We start from the raw sequence: 22,756 nt of genomic DNA, 5'->3' as shown, positions 1-22,756 counted from the left end.
TTACAGTCCAGTTGGCTTATAAGAATTTAATACGTCTATTAGTAAAAAATATGATGGAGAGAAGGCAGCAACAAAGAATGAAAGCACATTGCAAGCAAATGAATGACAGATTAGGCGTGGAAAAACAAGTGTCAGAGAAGGAAGCATCTTGTAGAAAAACAAATGGAAACTTGAATGACTACAATAGGACCTTTTTTTTTTTTTTACAAAGTACAATTCAGGGACGAGGTTCAAACTCTATCTGGGGCTCCTGTCCAGAGGGTTTCGTTGCTGAAGTACCAAAGAGGTACTACAAAGTAATTTGATGGGCTAAATCCTTAAGAAACCATCAGCGTGAAAACAAAAACCTCTTTTTCTCTCTTCCAATCCAGCCACAGAGCCTCCTTCACAAGTTCATGTCCTGGGATTATCACATCCTTTATATAGCTGGGCTGTTGCGTCTGTCACTGTCCTGCTGTGACTGTGAGAGCTGTGACTTTACTATGATTAGCTACAGTGAACTCTTTAATTCAACAAGATCATCCCACCTCATCACAATGTAGTATGATGCTAATGTTTTATCAAGTATTTCTGTGTCTGTATTTATGAGGGACATTGTCTTAGGTTTCTTTTCTTGTAAAGTCTTTCTTTGGCGAATTCCAGTAGCTTTAAATAAAGAGATTTTGGGAGTAAAAGCTAAAAACAAAAAAACACTGACTCAAATAAGATTTTAGAATTACCTGTCTACCACTTTTAGAACTAATTAGAATGAGAGGTAGAGGGTATTTTTGCTGGTGCCATATACAAAGATCTCCAACCTAGAAAGAGTATAACTGGTATAAAACACCATATAGACCAGACCCAAAGCTCAGTCACCAAGCTCCTCACCCAGCAAGTATTTATCGAAGGCCTACTCTGTGTCAAGAACCCATCTAGATGTTGAGGATGCAGCAGTGAACATAGATAAAAATAAGCCTTAAAAAAGCTAACATTCTAATGGGAGAGATTATAAACAAAACATCTAAGTAAATATACAGAATGTTAGGAGGTGGCACCATTTTTTGGAAGAAAATAAAGGATGAAGGAGGGCTGGACAGGAGCAGTGGGGGTGGTGTATAATCTTAAAGAGGTGGTCAGAGAAGACCTCGCTGGGAAGGAGATATTCAAGGAAAGGCTTGAAGGTAAGAGAATGGGCCATACAGAAACATGGGGGAAATGACAGTGAGGGACCTTAGATAGTTCCCTTGCACCCTGTGATGCGGTGCTAGCCAATCAGCGAGGCAAATGTCTGGCAAGGAACGGCTTGGCTCTTCTACCCAGGCTTTGGGAAGATGTAGCAAGAGAAACAATTAAAGATGCTCTGGGAGATAGTGTTGAGGGAGTACATTACATAGTCACAACAATGTGCTTGGAATTATGACAGGCCATTCATAAAAATTTATGGCCAATTCAGAAAGGAGGCTGGTTCCTCTTAATGGGAGCCTATGCTTTGTTAGAATCAACTTGAGAAACTCTCAGCAGAAATGCTTAGCAGGGCAATTTAAAAAAATCTTTACTGTTGAAAGTATTACATATGTCCCCCTTTTCTCTCATTGTTGGTTGGCAGGACAATTGATTTAGCTGTTGTATTTGACCTTTTTCTCAAGTTTCTACTTGGCAAGGGAACCTTTGTAAAGAGCCCTCAGCTTCAGAATTGTAAATTCCTGGAGAAACCAAAGGCAAAGACCATACTGCATGAACCTTCTGGAGAAAAGCCTGGCTACTTCCTAATCCCTGGAAGGAGTGAATATTACTGTCCATTGTAACAGATTTGACTAAAGTAAGGAGCTTGAGATAAGGAGATTACCTGGGATTATCCAGGTGGGCCCTAAATGTCATCACATTTAAGAGAGAGAAGGAAGAGGAGACACAGACACAGAAGAGAAGGCACTGTGGCGATGGAGGGGTAGACTGAAGTAATGCAGCTACAAGCCAAGGAACACCAAAGATTGGGGGGAGCCGCCAGAAGCTGGAAAGAGCCATGGAATAGATCCTTCCTCAGAGCCTCCAGAAGGAACCAACCCTGCTGACACCTTGATTTTGAACTTAAGCCTCCAGAACTGTGAGAGGATACATTTTTGTCGTTTTAAGCCACTAAGTTTGTGGTAATTCCTTACAGCAGCCTCAAGAAGCCAATACAAAAGATGAATACATAAAGAGAACACATTAAACCTTTTTATTCAACCTGAAAAAAAGGAACCAGCACAACAACCATACATGTAAAGCTGGATGGAGGGAGAACACTGCACTGGCTTCCTGGTGTTGCCATGTCAGCACTTGACAGTACTGAGCACTGAGCATGGCCTGGCTCAGCGACCTCACCACTTACCTTGACAGCCCAAGAACAGCCTGCCCTGACAGGCCCCCGTCAGTTCAGTATTCTTCATGGCTCTTCCCCATCTGCTGAAGCCTGTGGCAATGCTCCAGTGCTCACGGATCCTCTCCAAGGTCTGCCTCCTTCCTGCTCCCCATCCCTATACTCTTCTCCTAGTCTGATGCCTCAAGTTTCTGCCCTGTCTCTCCTAAGCCCCTTTGGATAGATCCTTGGTTTGTCTCTGGAGACTGTTGCTCTTATCACCCTCGGCTGGCTGCTCTGCAGCCCTTTGGCTTATATCCACCTCTGCCCCTTGCCCTGCCTGAGTTCAGTGCCCAGGGCTCCAACGGGTCCAGGATTTTATACAGTGGCAAAAATCAATGGCAATACCCAGTACAAGAGCAGAAGAAGGCTGGAGGGGCAGAGAGGAATGTCACTGTTATTAGTTTTTATCCACCTTGGTGAATGTCTGGATACCAGCTTTTGGTGACAAAACTCAGGATTCAGAGAGAGCCAGAACCAAAGAGCAAAATCTTTTTATACTTGTTTTCCCCAGAGTTCGATACCTCATAGTAGACGAAAGATTTATTCATACTTAAAATCTCAGTGTGTTTATAAGGAGTCACACAAGTCAAAGTGTGAAGATAAAGAACCATTCTAATCCACCTATTTAACTTTCTCCCTGCTCTTCCATTAAGTTTCTTGATCTCTGAGTACAGTGTCATGACTTATAAGAATCTTTAGTTGCTCTAGTCATTTGGGCTGTCTTCACAATTGCATGATGAAGAAATCTATTTCCTAACAGGGGCTAATTCATCAGAATGAGGAATGAGATATGAGACATAAAATACATGACTGTCATTTACTCTTACCTCATTTGATCCTGGCAGAAACACATCAACCACAGTAGCTTTTGGCTCTGTGACTGGATGAACCAATAAAGCACTTCCTGAAAAAATGGAGAAGAAATAAAGTTGAAAACAAAGTCTGAAAACATCCTTTCCTTTTAATTGAGTGCTTTTGTGGTTTTAAGGACCACTAGACCGAACTTCTTAAAGGTAGAGACCTTGGTGAGCTGAACCTATGATTCATCAGAGAGATGCATTGCTAGAAAAAGGATAGGTGCTCACAGAGGTGACTATTATTGCCTGTCGTCAATCCACTTACAGTATATTGAAATTCTAGGGAGGGACCCTCAGTCTCTTTCTGGGCATCATTGTGCATCATTGTGGCAAGTAATTGGACAAACATAGCAGAGCATGGACGATGGGCAAGGTACAGAAGGTCACCAGGGTGAAAGCTCCAGGTACCTAGCATTGGGCAAAACTGAGAAAACAAGGACCTCCCTGGTCATGTGGTTTAAACCCCCTGAACATTCATATCGATGGTCATGTGATTCGGACCCTCCTCTGACCTTTCCTCCCTTGGCGTATTGCTAGTCAAGTGGTTTTAGACATCCTTAGAGGAAGAATAAGAGGGGAGGAGAATGGCCTCACAGGATTCCCTTGCATGACCACACCCTTAAGCATTGGGCCCTCAGGACAATGAAGTTCTGACCCACATCAAATAATCTTAGGAACAAAGCTCGGGTCTGTTGACTACAGGACAGAGTTTTGGTCAATCTAGAGATGACATTTAGGCCTCAGTATGTTTCAGCTCCAGGCCAGAAAAGCAGCAAAACCAGAGGGGGCAACACCCTGGTTGACATCAGAACCAGATGCAATGACTAATGACCCCCTCTCTTAGCTCTGACCAATCAGTGGAAACCACGACCCTGAAATGACACACCTGGAAAGCCAATGAATATTCTATTGAGATCCTCCCCTGAGACCTCCCAAGAAATTCACCTTTAGAAACCAGATAAAACTTCTTAAGGTAAAGGAAGCCAGCCCAGAGGGAGCCCACACCTTTCTTCCCCCTTTCTTTCTCAGGCATATATCTCTGCTCTCTTTCTCCTAAGTTCTAAGGATCCTGGCAAGACTTGCAACCAGGAGAGCAATGGACAGTAGTAACTCATCCTGGGCTAACCCCCTGGGCCTGCCTCCAAGGCCCCCTTTTCTCGGACTTTTCAGTGAGGTAACAGCAGCCTCGCAGTGGCTCACTCTGTCACTGTGACTGTTACTTCTCAGTGAGTCCACGCACAGCCCAGCGTGGCTCACTTTTTTCCTTACTGTTTCCAGAGAGCCAAAGCAGAGCACTGCCTAGGCTCTATCCTGTTGCTTCTTCTATCCTAAGCCCTTCCTTTGTTTCACTGTCCCCGGCTTTAATAAACATCCTCTCAAAATCACCTGGACTCGCGTGAAATCTTTCCACACACTACAGGCCAGCCCGAGGCACACCCTCTCTGGACCTGGTGCCTTTCCAGTGACAAAACTGCTAGTGTGTCAGTAATCCGAAAGCACCATCGCACTTCCCCAAGTGCCTCATTGTTTGCTATAAGTGATGTTGGTGATGGTGAGTCTACAATTATTTTCTAGAAGTGTGGTCAGCATGGACATTCAGATCTTCTTCCTTGACTACAGGACAGTTTGGGTCAATCTAGAGATGACATGTAGGCCTCAGTGTTTTAGCTCCAAGCCAGAAAGCAGCAAAACCAGATGGAGCAACACCATGGTTGACATCAGAACCAGATGCACTGGAAAGGCTAAAATTCTCCTAAACACAATCTGAATTATTAATTTTGTTTCAGCCTTGGTACCACATATGTGTAAAATTCATCCATTTATGAATTCACTTATTTATTTATTTATTTATTTATTTATTTATTTTCTAGAGAGGAAAGGTGAGGGAGAGAGAGATAGAAACATCAATGATGAGAGAGAATCATTGATCAGTTGCTGCCTGCACACCCCCAACTGGGGATCAAGCCCACAATCTGGGCATGTGCCCTTGACCGGAATTGAACCTGGGACCCTTCAGTCCGCAGGCCGACTATCTATCCACTGAGCCAAACCAGCTAGGGCTATGAATCTACTCTTTAATTCAACAAATATTTATAGAGTGCCTACAGAGTACTAGGCACTGTGCTGAGCTCGGGGGATATAGTGACAAATAAGGCAGACATGGTCCCTGCTCTCACGAAGTTTACAGTCAATGAAGACAGGTATTAAGTAATTACAAACTAATTAGAGTTCAGATGGATACCAAAAAGGCAAAGTAAAAATAAAATTAAAGTTATGTAATAGGAGGGACTGACTTGGATTTAAATAGGTGGAATTAGGTATTAGGAAGCAATTTTGGTCAGGAAATTTTTTTCCAAGAAAGTTGCTATTTCAACTGAGAACTAAGGATGAGTGGAGACCTAAAGAGCAAGATGTTTTACATTTTAGGGTTTCCATTCTCTTTTGTTCCATCTTTTTGGCAATTCTGTTGAGCCTGGCTTTTTGAACCTTCTTGCCAAGATGACAGACTTCCATGTTCTAGATTTGGTGGTTAACCCTTGTTAAAGAGGAGGCCACCCTCCCCGCGCCCCCCCACCCCGAATCCTATTTTGCATATGAAATAAGCTCCTTTGGGTCTTTACTACAACCATCAGGTCTATTTTTTTCCCACTTCTCTTCCCTTTAATCACAAGGCTGATGAGTGGACCCAGAACAAGAATACCAATTGCATTCACAAATAGGATGGATTTATTTAAAGTTAATATGAGAGGTGCTACATGACAACAGAATAGCTATGATTCCACTTAGCACTAAAAATCTTGGTGATGAAATTTCTTTTATTTTTTGGCTTTCTTGAAATTAGGGATTTTTTTTAAGTGCTCTTACATTAGAAAGTATAACAAGAACATGATTACAGTATTTATCATAATTATAATTAATCAAGAAATGCTTACCCAGCATGTATTCATCTTCCACACCAAAAGTCTCTAATTCATCAGGGAACTCTACCCACAGAGGCCTGGGGTAAGAAAAAATAAATTCTTTCTTCAACATTATTAGATTCTTATTACAATTCAATCACTTACTAGTATACTTTCAGTTTTGTAACCACTCAAAGGAAATTAGAAAAAGCCAGAGCCAAGTCTCCTTTCATCTGTTTCAAGATTTTATGAGCAATTGCTATGATTACTTGTATTTTTCTTATGTAAAAGAGCTATCAATTAGCTTAAATGTTTAAATGAAAGATTGAGAAATCTGGTACCTGCCATTTTTCCTTCTGATTGTTGAACTAGAAATAAATACTACTTTGACAGGCAGAATCAGAAGTCCAAATGCCTAACAAGTTTGGTGTAAAACAAATTAAATGTTTGTAGAATCATTTTATAATGATATAAAATCTGTGCCATTTCTTCATGCTGTCACTGCCTTTCATGCATCCTTAATCATTACCTATTTAAACGAGAAGAACTGTTTTTTCTTGTTTTCAAACTGGCAACATTTTTAGAGGTTTGAGAAACTGTTGTGTGGTTTTTGTTTTATTGTTATTGTTGTACATAACTACCTAGAAGGCATTTGGGCTTATAAAGAAAACCTTCAATATCTATGTATCTGAATATTAACTTAATGGTTCTAATAATATTTTTCAATTTCATGAGGAAATGATCTTTTTAAATAAGGATTTCTTTGAAAAAGCTCTATTTCTGTCTCATATCAATTATTAACATTTGAATCACAGAGTTATCTTCTGCTACCTTCACTGTCAGCACCCTCCTCCCAGTTGGTGTTCAATAAGCTGAGTGACACGATTAAACATGGCTTTCCTTCACCTGTTCTCTTGAAATCACTGTGTAATTACTCCGTTCCCCAGTGGTTGGTTAGATTGTTTGCTGGGGCCTCGGACAGGTGGAGCCTATTTACCTCATGATGGGTTCGGCAGTCACATGTGCACAGTAGAACAGACAATACCAATAGGGCAGGAGGGTGTAACGCTCTCTGATGGCTTCTCTGATGAGCCGGGTGTGTTCCTTCCCAAAGAGCCAGGGTTCCCGTCGCTTGCTGTTTATGGTGGCATGGCCACGAAAGAAGGGCTGGTGGGCTCCGGCCTGGTACCAACGCACGAGCAGCTCCGCCTCTGGATCCCCCACGAAGCCACCGACATCAGCTGATTCATTAGTCAAAGAAAGGTTTGTGAGCCCTGGCCAGTGTGGCTCAGTGCTTAGAGTACCAAAGGGTTGTGGATTCGATTTCTGGTTGAGGGCATGTATCTGGGTTGGGGGTTTGCTCTCCACCACCTGGTCGGGGAGCATGTGGGAGGCAACCAATCCATGTGTGTGTCTCACATCAAAGTTTCTTTCTCTTTCTCTCTCCCTCCCTCCCTTTCACTCTCTGTCTCTCTGAAAAGCAATGGAAAAAAAATATCCTCTGGTGAGGATTGAAAAAAAAAAAAAAAAGAAAAGAAAAGAAAGAAAGGCTTGTGAGGCAACCAGGCTTCTAATAAATGATGCACTCAAGTAAAATACGGCTTTGAAGACTGACAGGAGAAAGGTGCTATGCATGCACTCAAAATGACACTGAGGCCTCAAATTAGGGAGCACACAGTAAAAAACTCTGCCTGTTTGGGGACCTGACAGTACGCTCTTTTACATTCTATTCTTGTCAAAGGTCAGAAGCTTTACTGCAAGATCAACTTTCAGGTATGTTCCTGAACCCAGGTAACCCAGAAATTGCAAAATGTCTGTCTGAGTCAATGTCTGTATTTAGGGGTGGGGTGGCAGTGGAGGGCTGGCAATTGATTTCCTTTGAAAGCAACAGCTAGAGCAAGATAAAAACTACACTTATTTTTGAAGTCTAACTAAAGTCTGATTTTAGGAGGAACATTTATTATAGAAATAGCTAAAGAGAAACAGATAATGATAATGAGAGGTTTAAGTAGAATTTCATGTTTAGTCCTTAAGCAGGATACATATTCCCTGTATGGACCAATGCTATAAAAACACACTTATCAAAAAGTGATATTAAGTCACTTCTATTCCTAAAGAAAAGGAGGAGCAGCTGGATCTGTCGCCATCCTGAGCACCTTCCATATTTAGATCTCTCATCTGCAGAAAATTATTAGGATTTGCGAAGGTGGCACACTAGGGAATCTTATTTTAACTAAATTTATCTTTCCCAAGAGTGTATGTATATATATATATATATATATATATATATATATATATATATATATATATATATATATATTTAACAGTAAAAATATGTCACAGAATTTTAAATTTGCAGAGTAAAAATGATTTCTGGAAGGCTGATTCTTATTTGCAAAATTCTTTGTAGTTCTTTCCATTTTTCGTTCAAGAAGAAAGGCATGTTTCAGGACGAGAAACACAGTTACCAAGAGTGGCTGAGGAAGCAATAAGAGAATGAGCGAAAGCAGCACTCTGGCCCCCTCCTGACTTTATGTCCTCAATTCAGATCGAGGGCATAACAAAACAGCTCTGAAGCTACCTTTTCTCTCCTCTCTAATCCCCCCTTCACCTTCCTCATCTTCTCTTTCCCACGTTCAGACCTATCCAAAACAGCCAATGAAAAGGGATTTGTGAGCAGCTTTGACAAAAACACCCTCATTTTTTATTTTCCCTCACTTCAAGCCTGAGGATATCATCTTACCTCCACAAAAAGAGATCCCAGTAACGCTGAGAGTGAGTAACATAGGGATAGAAATTTTCAGGTAACTCCATTTTGCTCTGTTGTCACCTGTCCACACAGCACCTTTGGACACCAGTAACAAGATATTAAAAAAAAAAAAAATCACAAATCAGCCCATGCCCTTGATTTCATGTTTAGATTCCTTATTTGTATAGACAAAATTAATATAAAGGAATGCATTTCTTCCTTACCTTAAAATATATAAATTCTGGTCTTCCACAATGAAAATATATTAATTTTCTAATGTGAAAAGTTATTAAAATCGACAAAATAAGTTGCAAAAATATTCTGAAATCACTTATTTTTGAAGTCTAAATGAATGTATTTTAAGTGAAGAGTTTGATGAGTTTTTAAAATGTGTGCACCATGTAACCATCACCACAAGCAGGGTATAGAACATTTCCATAACAGCAAAAGTTTCCATCTTTTCAATCAATTACCCCCACCTTACCCAATCATTGGTTTGATTCTATGATTATAAATTAGTCTTTTCTAGAATCCGATATAATAATAGAGGAATATGCTAATTATCCGTTACTCCGTAATGTAACGACCAGTTTAGCAGGCTGCGCGCGCAGCAGGCTCAGGTGGGTGGGCCGTGGCAGCCGGGGGATGTGAGCCTGTGGTGCCTCCTCTGGAGTTGGGGAGCTAATGACGGATGGGCTCTGGTCCTCCTCCAACAGCCCTCTCCAGCAGGAATGGGGCTGCTGAGACCCAGGCCGGGCCTCTGGCCACGGATCCACAGGTTCCCAGAGACTGACTCTACCAGGCCACTGGGAGGCCATGTGGCTGGGCCGCAGGGTGCCCGAACCCAGTGCCTGTTCAAGACGTGAAACAGAGAGGAGGTGCAGGAGGAAATCCAGAGAATGGGATGTGGGGGTTCAAGACTCACTCCCTTTGGGCTTTGTCCTTCTTGGCCCACCTGAGGACAGCTCCCGGGTGAGCGCCGTGGCTTCAGCGAAGTGGCCGGCCAGGAGGCGGGCGGCCCAAGAGGCGCAGAGCGGCGCCAAGGTGGGGTGCACTGGAGGGTGCTTGGGCCGGGGCACGGGGCCGGTCGGCGGGGATCTGCCTCTCCTGCGGAGAGTGAGGTTCTGCAGTGGCCCCAAGATGCGGATTGGCCCGGTGGGAAACAAGAGGTGATGACTGCCGGCGTGGAAGGACGCCTGGGCAGAGGGGCGCGGACCCGCAGCCCTGAGGCGGAGGTTGAGAGGCGGCGCCACCTCAATGGAGGGGCGCTGCACTGCCAGGTACCCCACTGCAGCAGTTCAGTGAAGCTCCCTAACCGGGCCTCGCCCTGGCAGCCTGCACACTTGAGAGGTGGTGACTCCTGTTCCTGCTGTGGCACAAAAGCAAGCCCGCGCCCGCCCCACCTCCAGTTCCCACCCCACCGTGCTCCACGTCAGTGTTCACCTGCATGGTGAGTGCGAAGCCTACCACCTGCTCACCAGAAGGGGGGGGGGCAGTAAAGAATGGGGGTGGGAGGCAGGGGAAAGGAAAGAATGTGGTGCATCCATGATTAAGAGGTGCTTGAGAATGCACTGGGCCTCTAGTAGATATATATACACACACACACACAAAATAAGGATTGTGGGGCGCGGCTACAGTGTTTGCACAGGTTCAAGCCTTGGACTGATGAGAGGGCACAGTCCTCTTGTGGCCACGTGCAAGTCCCAGCTTGGCGGGCAGAGCCTTCCTAGCACAATTATAGCCAACAGCTATAGTTGTAAGCTTGAACCCATGGTCCGAACACGTGGCCCCACGTGTCTAAGTGATATAGGGTGCAAGTAAACAAAGCTTGATCAGGTGCATGTAATTGAGTAGGATCAAAACTCATCAGAATGTTGTAAACATCTTGACCACGCCATTAACTTTGCCTCGTAGCATCGGCTATAAAATAAGGACTTGGCTTGTAGTCCGTGGCGCTGCTGGCTCCCCATCAGGGAAGCAGCGTCCCACTGAGTCCCAGCTTTCCTTCTCTTGTTTATCTTTTCTCAATCCTTCATTGCCCCCACTCGGATTCACCCTTGGCCGTGCTGGCACTGCACAAAGGATGGTATATAAATATATTTAGGCTTTTTTTTCTTTTATCATGATGTCAAACATTTTCTCATGCAATTAAGGCTATCCTATATAATAAAAGGCTAATATGCAAATCGACCAAATGGCGGAAAAACCAGTCACTATGATGCACACTGACCACCAGGGGGCAGACACTCAATGCAGGAACTGCCCCCTGGTGGTCAGTGCGCTCCCACAGGGAGAGCACCACTCAGCCAGAAGCCGGACTCATGGCTGGCGAGCAAAGTGGCGGTGGTGGGAGCCTCTCCTGCCTCCACAGCAGCGCTAAGGATATCCAACTGCAGGCTTAGGCCCACTCCCCACGACATCCCCCAAGGGCTCCCATACTGCAAGAGTGCAAGAGGGCACAGGCCGGGCTGAGGGACCGCACCCCCCCCCCCCAGTGCATGAATTTCATGCACCAGGCCTCTAGTTTTACATAACTTTATGACAGTCTAACATATAAATATACTATAGTTTTATAACAATTCCCTTACATATTTGGATTTTCTTTCTTTTTTTGTTTCAAGAACTAATACTGTGGTGAGCAAATCTGTACATAAATCTCTGCTTAAGATGACAATATTTTAGCCTTTTCTTGAGTACCACAGGGGCTGGTTTGCAGGGGTGGAGTAGGAGGCCTAGTAATGGCTATGTACAGTAAAGGCTGGATTCTTCAAACGAGAACCTAAGCTCCCAGTTATTTGTGCCTGGGGACTTAAAATAGCCTTCCTGCCACAGGGTGGTAAAGTTGAACTAGATCTGCATTAGCTAGTAAACCAGATCCAGTTATAGATGAACCTGACCATAAGCCACAGCTAGGTCTATTTTAAGGCATATTGCTGGGTGAAATAAGTGGTTGAAGGAATGTGTTAGAAGTGTATTTTCCCTGGTTTTGATAAATCAAAGAGACAGGATCAGAGATAACCATCCCCGCAAACAGATACTCTGAAGTCATTCACCCAAAAATTAAGTGGCCATTTTTTCAGTGGGAAATGAGTAACTAAACTTTATTAAAATTGGTTTACTCTGATCATTGGACAAATATACATACTTCAGGGCACATCTAAGGCCTGCCCAATGGCTACAGAAAAGGAAGGCATTAATAGCTCTATAAAAATTTGTGGTTTTAAGTCTGATCATATGAGCTATTCCTTACCATACTTTTGTGATCCAGCAAAGAAAGAACGTGTAAGAACAAAGGGTCTCTCCTTTCCCTTAGATCGTTGTATCAGTCCTTCTGCAGTAGCCTTTTGCTATAAAGTCAAAGGAGAAAAATGTCAAACAGATGATTGGATTAAGGCATTGTGTAGATATCCCCAATAAACTACTTAACATGCAAAAAACAAATAGTAGGTGGGAATGTGAAATGGGAAATATTAAAATAAATCCATCAAACAATTTTTATGATGTAATGAAACTACTCTAAATTCCCTTATTAAAATAATGGAAAATTTATTTGATTAAAATAGCAATGAAATTATATATATAAAAGCCTAAGTGACCAAACGACCAAATGACTGAACGACCAAACGACCAAACAACTGTTTGAGCAGTCACTATGATGTGCACTAACCACCAGGCGGCAGATGCTCAATGCAGGAGCTGCCCCCTGGTGGTCAGTGCATTCTCACAGCAGAGCACCACTCAGCTGACTGACAGGCGCCAGACACCTGGCTCATGGCTGGCAAGCGCAGCTGCAGCGGCATGAGCCTTTCCTGCCTCTGTGGCAGTGGCAGTGTGCTACCTAGCAGCCTCCGCAGCAGGCACAGTGGGGCCAGGATGAGAGGGAGCGGTGGGATGCCTGGCTGCCTGCAGCTTTGCGCACTACTACATCCCTTGGGGGATGTTGGACTGCCGATTTCGGCCTGATCCCCACAGGCCAGACCAAGCCTTTTGGTGCTTACTATTATCAGGCATTTTATAAGATTTTCTCTTATAATCTACACAACAACCTCTGAGACAGTCTTCATTAATGAAAAAATCTGAGATTCAGAGAGGTTAAGTGACTGACTCTGGCCTACATAAGGAAATTCACTAAAGTCATTTGCAATTATAGCAAGAGGCTATTAGAGAAGTAAACACAGAAAACCAAGCTGTACCTAGCCAGCAGCTCCCACTGGAAAATACCAGTTGGTGGGAGGACCATAAGAACAGTTACATTCTGAAAATAATGTATAAATTAGGGCCAGTGACTACCAAGTAGAATCTCTACACATGCCTGGGTCTTTTGGTGTGATTGGCCAGTGGTCGGCAAACTCATTAGTCAACAGAGCCAAATATCAACAGTACAACGATTGAAATTTCTTTTGAGAGCTGAAAACCACTTCTGCGCATGGGCCATGAAGTTTCAATCGCACTGTACGTGCGCGCCCGCACGTGGTATTTTGTGGAAGAGCCACACTCAAGGGGCCAAAGAGCCGCATGTGGCTTGCGAGCCGCAGTTTGCCGACCACTGTGATTGGCCAATGGAAGACAATTCTATTGAGAAAGCTAAGTGCTTAAGACTTTCTACTTTTAAAAAGTGTACTTATGAAATTATGTATGTGTGTTCTAAATCTTACTCCCCTGGTATAAATGTAAGACTTAATGTATTTAGAAATTTGTGAAATTGCAGAACATTTGTCCTAATTGCCTTTATGTATTTACACATGGTTTGTTTACTTCAATAAAAGTTTTGAGGTAGCATCCAATACCATTTACTAATGGCTCCTGTCAAAGAAGATGTTTCTATGTTACCATTAATCTTACAATATCTATGAATTCATCAAGTTCATTATAGAAGGCAAAGGTACAAAAGGAGAAATGAGTCTTATATTGGCTACAACCGGGTAAGACTCATTGCAGAAGAGAACACAAAGAGAAATGAACAGTATAGTATGGCTATTACAAAGGAAACAACTTTCAGCCCAAAGGCAGGGTACATGGGTACAGTTGGCTTCTTCTTGGCTGTCTTACCTGATAAAAGCCATAGATGTTGTGAAGTTCTCTGTGCTCCCAGTTGCCATGATGAATGGCATTCTTCTGCATGGTTTGCTCTGGCCCTCTAAAGACCGAGGGTTCATTCATATCATTCCATATGTAGAGGATGTCAGTAGATCCCTAGGAAATAAATCTTGGTCAAGGTACTACTTCTACAGTGATTATGTTAATATGACAGCTGCTCCTATTCCTCTTTCCTACTCCAATTCATTTATTATTCATTATGTTTATTATCTGTGCTCTGTCCTCAGCTCCACTGATAGAATGAAAAGCTCTACTGGGCAGGGAGTTCATTGATAGTTCCCAAACACCTAGAACGATATCTGGACCATAGAAGGTTTCAATAAGTATTTGTTGATGAATGAAAGAATGCTGTGCTCTATTGTCTGTGAAATACATATTGCCCAGCAAGTCTACTCTGAGGTCTATCTGGAGAACTCCCACAGGAAAGGTTGTGAATGATCACAATTAAGCTCTATCATCCATCATCTGCTACAACTCTTAACTGAGGGAAGGGCAATTGTAGTTGTACATGATAAAATTCTGCTTTTCCTCTAATACTTTGAAAAATTTGACAGCTAGGATGCCTGCTTGTTAGTATGATCTATAGTTTATTTTCTACATAGAATTGGTCAATATAGAGTGAGAAAGGGCGATTGAGTCATCTAGTCATGGTCTTACAATCTCTTTATAGAATCCCTGGTCTCTCAGCATTTGACTCAATAGCTACAATGACAATGAGTCCCTCAGGCATGGTAACATTCTCTCACAGGGTCTAGCTTGATTTCTGGGATACCACAGAATACATCTGTTGCCTTACCCACATGATAGTCTTCCAAATGCCTAAAGGAGGCTAATGTGTTTTCTTTTGACTCTTTACCTTTAACTATTTCTAAATGTGTATGTCTATGAACAAGGCTATTTGGTTTTCAATATTTAACTACCTTGACTGTTCTTCGTTAGCACCCTCTAGGACAAGGTTGGCAGTCTTTTTCTGGAAAGATCCAGTTTTTTAACTTTGTGGGCTATAAGATCTCTTTTTCAGTAACTCAACTCTGCTTTGGTAATGTGAAAGCCGTAGACAACAAGGAAATAAATGAGCATGTGGCTCAAGTGTTGTTCATACTTCTCTTATTTTCTGTGTCCTAATACATGATGCTCAGAAAATAGCACTGAGTGGTTAAGAGCTGGGTTTGGAACAAACAGAACTGAGTTCAAATCTTGGGTCTGCCAGACCAGGATCGGGCCTAAAAGGGCAGTCGGACATCCCTCTCACAATCCAGGCTGTTGGCTCTCAACCGCTCACCTGCTTGCCTGCCTGATTGCTCCTCACCGCTTCTGCCTGCCTGCCTGATCACCCCCTAACCACTCCCCTGCCAGCCTGATCAATGCCTAACTTCTCCCCTGCCGGCCCGATTGCCCCTAACTGCCCTCACCTGCTGGCCTGGTCACCCCTAACTGTCCTCCCCTGCAGGCCTGGTCCCCCCAACTGCCCTCCCCTGCAGGCCTGGTCCCCCCCAACTGTTTTCCCCTGCAGGCCTGATCGCCCCCAACTGCCCTCCCTTGCAGGCCTGGTCTCTCCCAACTGTCCTCCCCTGCTGGCCATCTTGTGGGGGCCATCTTGTGTCCACATGGGGGTGGCCATCTTGTGTGTTGGAGTGATGGTCAATTTGCATATCACCTCTTTATTATATAGGATCATTATCATCATCATCACAATTGGTTGAAAACAGTTCTCTAGATGTGGCCTCTCCTGTTTTCTCAGTGGATTTTATAAGACTTAGGAATCAATTTATTATTATACCTTACTTTTAATGACATACTTTGCAAGATATTTCCACATATATCATCACCTTTCAATAAGTTATAAATGCTATTTTATATAAAAAGTATATAGTAATTTCAAAATGTAATACATCTCTATAATTAAGTACTTTGATATATTGTAATAGAGGTCAAAATCATAGCTTTTTGCATTTAACCTTTTGCACTCGGATGTCGAGTGTGACTCGACACGGTTAGCATGGGTAGCAGCTCGTATGTTGAGCCACACTTGACACGTAGTTTCACCACTGGGGGGAAGGGGTTTTTTTGTCTATTTTTCCAGTATCTTTTCTTGTTTTCATTAGCATGAAAGGACAAGTAAAATGTAAATGCCATCTCAACTGATGCCACCACCGAAGCTTCACCAATGGCATCTTCAAAGGCTATTTGTTTCTAAGACACATCAGTCACGTGAAAAAGGTTAGACCAGTACACTAACTTCCAGGGGTAGATTATTATCCACTAACTTAGAGCAATGTTTAGATGGAAAGCTCCATATAATCACACCTCACCCTAACAAAAAACACCAAGATTGTGTTGTTTGTTCTAACAGAAAAATCAAAGGAGGAAGAAGAGAGACGATTTATATTTGCGAAACATATGAATGTAAACCAGGTCTTCATGTGGGTGAATGTTTCAAAAAATATCACACCATGAAAAATTAAGAGATTAAAATTACTCTTTGAATGTATCAATAATTTGAAATATAAAAAAATCCAAATAAATAAGTTTGTATGAAAAGAAACTCCAGTTTTTTATTCTACTGCCGCGCTTTGTAAAATCTGGGGTATTTAAAAAATTAAATCCCGAGTAGAATAAAGGAATCGAGAAAAAAGCAAGCGAGTGCAAAGGGTTAATAATACACATGGCCTCTCCCGGCACCACCAAAGTCTGTAGTGTGATTCCACCCTTCCCTTTTCATACAAGCATTATTTATTAGGGGCTACTCAATGAAGCAGTATAATTCTATTCAACCACTTCCTTTCATTCTTTCATCATTTCAAGTAACTAGGAAAGAGAAAACGAATAAAAACATACCTGATAAACAGAAAAAGCAAAAAGACCTGAATACCACTCTCTGACCTTGGGGTTGGTGAAATCCAGGTAAGAGGAGAGACCTGTAGAATTACAAGAGTAGACAGCCTGTTAGGAACAGTGGTCCTCATGGTAAGATGTGTAGTAAGGACTATCAGATGTGAAAGCTCGGCAGTCAATGGGCATCAAACATAAAAGTCAGCTGACACAGAGGCATGGTCTGGCGAGAAGCGGATGAAGGTAATGCTGGACTCCAGTGATAATCTACTAGGCCTTTCAACCCCAGGGCATGCCAATGAACAAGTATCAAGTAGGAGCCTGTCCATCACTGAAATAGCCCAAAGAAGGATGGCAAGTAGTCTGTAGTGACCTGTCTGTTCTTAAAAAGAACAGAGAAGTGTTCATAACTGATAAAAGGGGGAAATTCATGGGGTTTCTCTACCATGCAAGGATTTATGATAGAGTGCTATGCTATGATAGAGTGGTGTTTTCCTCAAGGAGTCTCTACCAAGGCTTTAAACTAATAATTTCTGCCGAAACCGGTTTGGCTCAGTGGATAGAGCGTCGGCCTGTGGACTGAAAGTTCCCAGGTTCGATTCCAGTCAAGGGCATGTACCTTGGTTGCGGGCACATCCCCAGTAGGGGGTGTGCAGGAGGCAGCTGGTCGATGTTTCTCTCTCATCAATGTTTCTAGCTCTCTGTCCCTCTCCCTTCCTCTCTGTGAAAGCATCAATAAAATATATTTAAATAAATAAATAAATAAACTAATAATTTCTGAAAGGAATTGTCCAGAGTTGCCAGAGGCAGCTGAGGTCACTCACGAAAGTCTGGAAGTCAAAAGGTTGGGCTAACAGGGCAAAGACGAATGGCAGGGGGAGAGACTGCAGGGCCCTTTTTCTTTAAAAAAAAATGTATTTTTTATTGATTTCAGAGAGGAAGAGGGAGAGAGATAGATAGAAACATCAATGATGAGAGAGAATCATTGCTGGGCAGCTTCCTGCATGCCCCCTGTTGGGGATCAAGCCTGAAACCCAGGCATGTGCCCTGACTGGGAATCGAACCATGACCTCTATGCTCAACCCCTGAGCCATACCAGCCAGGTGGCCTTTTTTCTTTCTTTCTCTTCATCTCCTTTTCTCATTCCTTGGCTTTTCATTTTTATTTGCTTAGAGAAATAGCATGCTAGAGGTTTGCTTATTTTTTATTCACCCATTGACTGATAAATGGATACAAAGTACACTGTATCAGTATTATGAAAGATATAAAAGAAGGTAATACCATTTCTTAAAGGAGCTTAAAATGTAGCAAAAGATATCTACAAGGAATAAGAACAGTGGCTGTGAAACCTTCGTTAATTGGGACAGAACAAGGAAAATAAGTGTATAAAGTAATATCTCACCCGGCCAACATACTCCTTCAAAGTCTCCCCCTTCGTGATTCCTCACAAAGTAGCCCTGTTCTTTGGCCGTAGTGTACACTGAGTAGTCAGGGTCAATCTTGATATGCGGGTCACTGATGACCACAAGCTGTCAGGAGGACATAAAAGTTTGAAGATCTCATCAGTTTCACGTGAGCCATATATTCATTTACATGATTTCATCATAGTTCTTGGGTTCAAATTTTACTCAGAAACAACTACTATTAGCATTGAAGTATTCTGTGTGCTTACAGAAATATAGATTGATGTCCAAACTAGGCCATTGCTCTTTTATAATTATTGCTGCTTAATACATTTTTTAAAAATAGCATTGAGCTTCTATCTGTCTGCGGTGCTGGGTGCTATACATAAAGGAGTAAGTAGACAAGGTCTCTGCTTCCTAGACATGTAGAAGCTAACATAACACTGACAAAAGCAAACATTAAAGAAAATAGGAGAATAGCATGTTAAAAACCCAAAGGTATAGGCATATTGAGGAAGCAAGTCTGAGAAAAGCTGTGATCACAGCTGTGTCTCTACCACCTCTCCTTGCCTTTCTAACACCGTTCTTTTGTTTGGTTGTTTGCTTTTTTTGTTTGTTTTGTGTTGTTAATCCTCATCTGAGGATATTTTCCATTGATTTTTAGAGAGAGTAGAAGAGAGAGGGAAAGACAGAGAGAAACATCGATTGGTTACCTCCTCATGCACCCCGACCAGGACCCGGGCCGGGGAGGAGTCTGCAACCAAGGTATGTGCCCTAGACCAGAATCAAACCTGGGACCCTTTGGTCCACAGGGCAATGCTCTATCCACTGAGCCAGACCGGCTAGGCTCTAACACCCATTCTTTACACTTAGTCTCAAACCTCAATACCATTTTATTTAACTAGAACCGTCTAATCATCCTTCCTCATATCTATTTAAATCTATTCTACATACTGAAGTTTAATTTTCCAGTGCTATTACCACCACCACCACCACCCTTGCATTATACACTTTTCAGTGTCCTTTTCCTTCCCCATTTTCTGTTTTAGTTCTTTCCTTGGCCAGATTGACCGGAGGAATCCATCAGGGACGCATGCAGGAAAAATGGAATAATAAAAAAATCAACTCTGTTTTTGATGGACCAGGACCCAGGCCGGGGAGGAGTCTGCAACCAAGGTATGTGCCCTAGACCAGAATCAAACCTGGGACCCTTTGGTCCACAGGCCAATGCTCTATCCACTGAGCCAAACTGGCTTTCAAGCCCACCACTCCCCCTGACCTTTCTTCCTACATCTGTGCATGCCGACAAAGAAAGCCCTGATGCTCCCTCCTTTGGTGCCAGCAGAAAGTTCAAACTCACAAGCCCTGGCACGTGCACAGGGATCTTCGCCCCAGTCTAACTCTTTAATCATGGTAAAAGCTGAGCTGGTCTCCTTCCCAGCTCTCTCAGGACAATTTCAAATGAGCTTGGGAGCCAGCCTTACTCCCCCCAGAATGCCTTACTATGTGACTAATTAGTAAGGCATATTTATTTTTTAAACTTTATTTTTATTCATTGACACTATTACAGATATCCCCATTACCCGAACTTCTTCCTTTGCCCACCTCCACCCAGACCCTGCCCCTTGCCCTCTGGCCATCAACACGCTGTTGTCTGTGTCGATGGGTTATCCATATATGTTGTTTGGCTAATTAATCTTGGTACCTGTGTGATGTCATCAATCTTGACATCAGAACCAAATTTCCCAAGGGCACGGAGATCCATCACACTACTACACGGGTGGCCATAACAAATGGCCTGAATGCTAGCCCCCTGCATCCTTATGGAGACCTAGACAACTGAAGCAGGGATGGATGGTGTCACCACCTTGTCACCATTACTTTTCTGTCATCACAGTTTCAATTGCATTTGAAGGTACTATTTTCATGGCCGTTTTAAAAGTCAGATAGTTCTCCACTTATGTAACAAATAAAGTTTTAAAATGTGCTTGTAACTAAAAGGTTCAGAAATGTTAGTTCATTTTACCTTGCGTTTTTTGTTTCGGAGCAGCTCCTGCATCCTTTTGGGGTTGGGGAATCTTTTCTTGTCCCAGGTGAAGTACCTTTTGCCCTCGGTGTGCTCTATGTCCAGCCACATGACATCATAAGGAATGTCATGTTTGTCAAATCCTGCATCCACTGCTTTTACATCCTGCTCATCTTCATAGTTCCAGCGGCACTGGTGGTACCCCAAGGAGAAGAGAGGGGGCATGGCTTGTGTGCCTAAAAGAGGACAATAACAACTGAGCCAACTACCACCACAGTGATAATTCTATATTTGTTACAACATTTTCTTTTTTTTTCTTCTTTTTTAAAAAAATATATTTTATTGATTTTTTACAGAGAGGAAGAGAGAGGGATAGAGAGTTAGAAACATCGATGATAGAGGAACATCGATCAGCTGCCTCTTGCACAATCCCTACTGGGGATGTGCCCGCAACCAAGGTACATGCCCTTGACCAGAATCAAACCTGGGACCTTTCTGTCCGCAGGCCGACGCTCTATCCACTGAGCCAAGCCGGTTTTCGGCACAACATTTTCTAAATGCCGACAGGGTCCAAGCACTCAGCTTGGTAGTTAGACTCCCACTTCTAGGAATACATCCTAAGAAACCCGAAACACCAGAAAGAATGCATGCACCCCTATGTTCATAGCAGAATTTATTCCCTTCTTATTTCCATAGCACTAGGCTGATGCCTTTAACAGAGCACTTATACCTAAGAGCACAGCAGTTCATTTGCATGCCTACCTCTTCAGCCAAATTGTTACAGAAACTCTGTAGCCATTAAGCAACAACTTCCCATTACCCATTTCATCCTCCAGCCCTTGGTAACTGCTAATCTACTTTCTGTCTCTATAAACTGGCCCATTGTAGGTACTTCTTAAAAGTGGAATCATATAACATTTGGCCTTTTGTGTCTGGCTTATTTCATTTTGCATAATTTTTTCAAGGTTCATCCATGTTGCAAGTATCAGAACTTCATTCCTTATTATGGCTGACTAAGATTCCATTTTATGTATATACTAGTGGCCCGGTGCATGAAATTCATGCACATTAAAAGGGAATTAATTAGAGGAAATATTTTAATATTGCTATTTGCCCTTTATGATAGAAGTGTCAGAGAGTAAAGGAAATTAGTAAAATATATATATAAATTTATTAATTAACTGGGTGGGGATGCACGCAGGCAGCATCATGTTAGCGCTGGGGAGGCCTGCACGTGCCTCTGCAGGAGGCTGCCCTGGGCTTGGCCATGCGGAGGTCCTCCTGGTGATGGCAGTCCCCGCCCACCCGCTCCTGCTGTGCATGACTCCTGCTGAGCGATCGTAATGTTATGGCATCCCGGATAATTTGCATATTCCTCTCTTATTATATAGGATTACATTTTGTTTATTCATTCATCGTTTTATCCATTCATCTTTTTTTAATTTCAAGAAAAATGATTTTAAATATAATAATGTCACATGCAATAAACCTTAATATTTCAAGAAAAATGATTTTAAATATGATGTTACATGCAATAAATACAATTATTCAAGAAAAAAGATCTTACATATAATAATATTACATGCAATAAACATGAATATTTCAAGAATAAAAGGATTTTAAGTATAATATTATCAAAACTGTACTAACATAGTATGAGATCATAAAAGTTATAGGAAATATTAAAAAGTTGCAAATAACAGGATTACTTCTATTATATTCTAGTATATATATATTTCCCTCTGGCTTTATTTTTGTTCATCAGTTTATGTTCATTATATTCCACAAATGAGTGAGATTATATGATATTTATCTTTCTCCAAATGGGCTATTTTGCTTAGCATGATGCTTTTAAAGTCTATTTTGTCGGATATGAGTATTGTTACTCCAGCTTTTCTTTTTCCATTTGCATGGAAAATTTTTTCCATCCCTTCACTTTAAAAAAAAAAATTTCTTTACTGATTTCAGAGAGGAAGGGAGAGGGATAGATAGAAACATCAATGATGAAAGAGAATCATTGATCATCTGCCTCCTGCACACCCCCTATGTCTCTGGACCTATTGTGTTCATTAGATTCTACATATGAATGAGATTATGTGATACTTATCTTTCTTTGACTGGCTTATTTCACTTAGCATGAAACTCTCCGGGTCCCTCCAAACTGTTTTCCACAGTGGCTGCACCAGTCTACATTCCCAACAGCAGTGTACTAGGGTTCCCTTTCTTCCACAACCTCGCCAGCACTTGTCATTTGTTGATTTGTTTATAGTAGCCATTCTGACAGGTATGAGGTGGTACCTCACTATTGTTTTAATTTGCATTTCTTTGATGATTAATGACTTTGAGCATTTTTTCATATGTCTCTTGGCCATCTGTATGTCCCCTTTGGATAAGTGTCTATTTAGGTCCTTTGCCAATTTTTTAAATTGGATTGTTTTGTTAAGTTGGATGATTTCCTTATATATTTTGGATATTAACCCCTTATTAGATGTATCATTGGCAAATATGTTCTCCC

The 22,756-nt window shown here is 42.2% G+C and overlaps 1 protein-coding gene across 3 annotated transcripts in view; it reads right to left on the bottom strand.

Annotated features, from left to right (window-relative positions):
- GANC (glucosidase alpha, neutral C) overlaps positions 1–22,756 on the bottom strand; it is a 78,661-nt gene that overhangs the window by 17,186 nt on the left and 38,719 nt on the right. For 2 of the 3 annotated variants that reach the window (XM_079768886.1, XM_079768885.1), the window contains exons 11-19: positions 20,242–20,477; positions 18,215–18,341; positions 16,819–16,898; positions 13,933–14,076; positions 12,134–12,230; positions 8,878–8,979; positions 7,132–7,375; positions 6,168–6,232; positions 3,205–3,281 (exon numbers count right to left, since the gene is read on the bottom strand). In XM_079768886.1, the coding sequence (XP_079625012.1) occupies positions 3,205–3,281; positions 6,168–6,232; positions 7,132–7,375; positions 8,878–8,979; positions 12,134–12,230; positions 13,933–14,076; positions 16,819–16,898; positions 18,215–18,341; positions 20,242–20,477 (1,172 nt within the window). Of the gene's footprint in view, positions 1–3,204; positions 3,282–6,167; positions 6,233–7,131; positions 7,376–8,877; positions 8,980–12,133; positions 12,231–13,932; positions 14,077–16,818; positions 16,899–18,214; positions 18,342–20,241; positions 20,478–22,756 lie in introns of those variants that run through there. The other variant, XR_013813420.1, reaches the window with a different exon arrangement.

The sequence above is a fragment of the Cnephaeus nilssonii genome (assembly GCF_951640355.1).
Source record: "Cnephaeus nilssonii genome assembly, chromosome: 4".
Taxonomy (NCBI): Eukaryota; Metazoa; Chordata; class Mammalia; order Chiroptera; family Vespertilionidae; genus Cnephaeus; species Cnephaeus nilssonii.
This window is presented reverse-complemented; position numbering and strand designations above follow the sequence as displayed.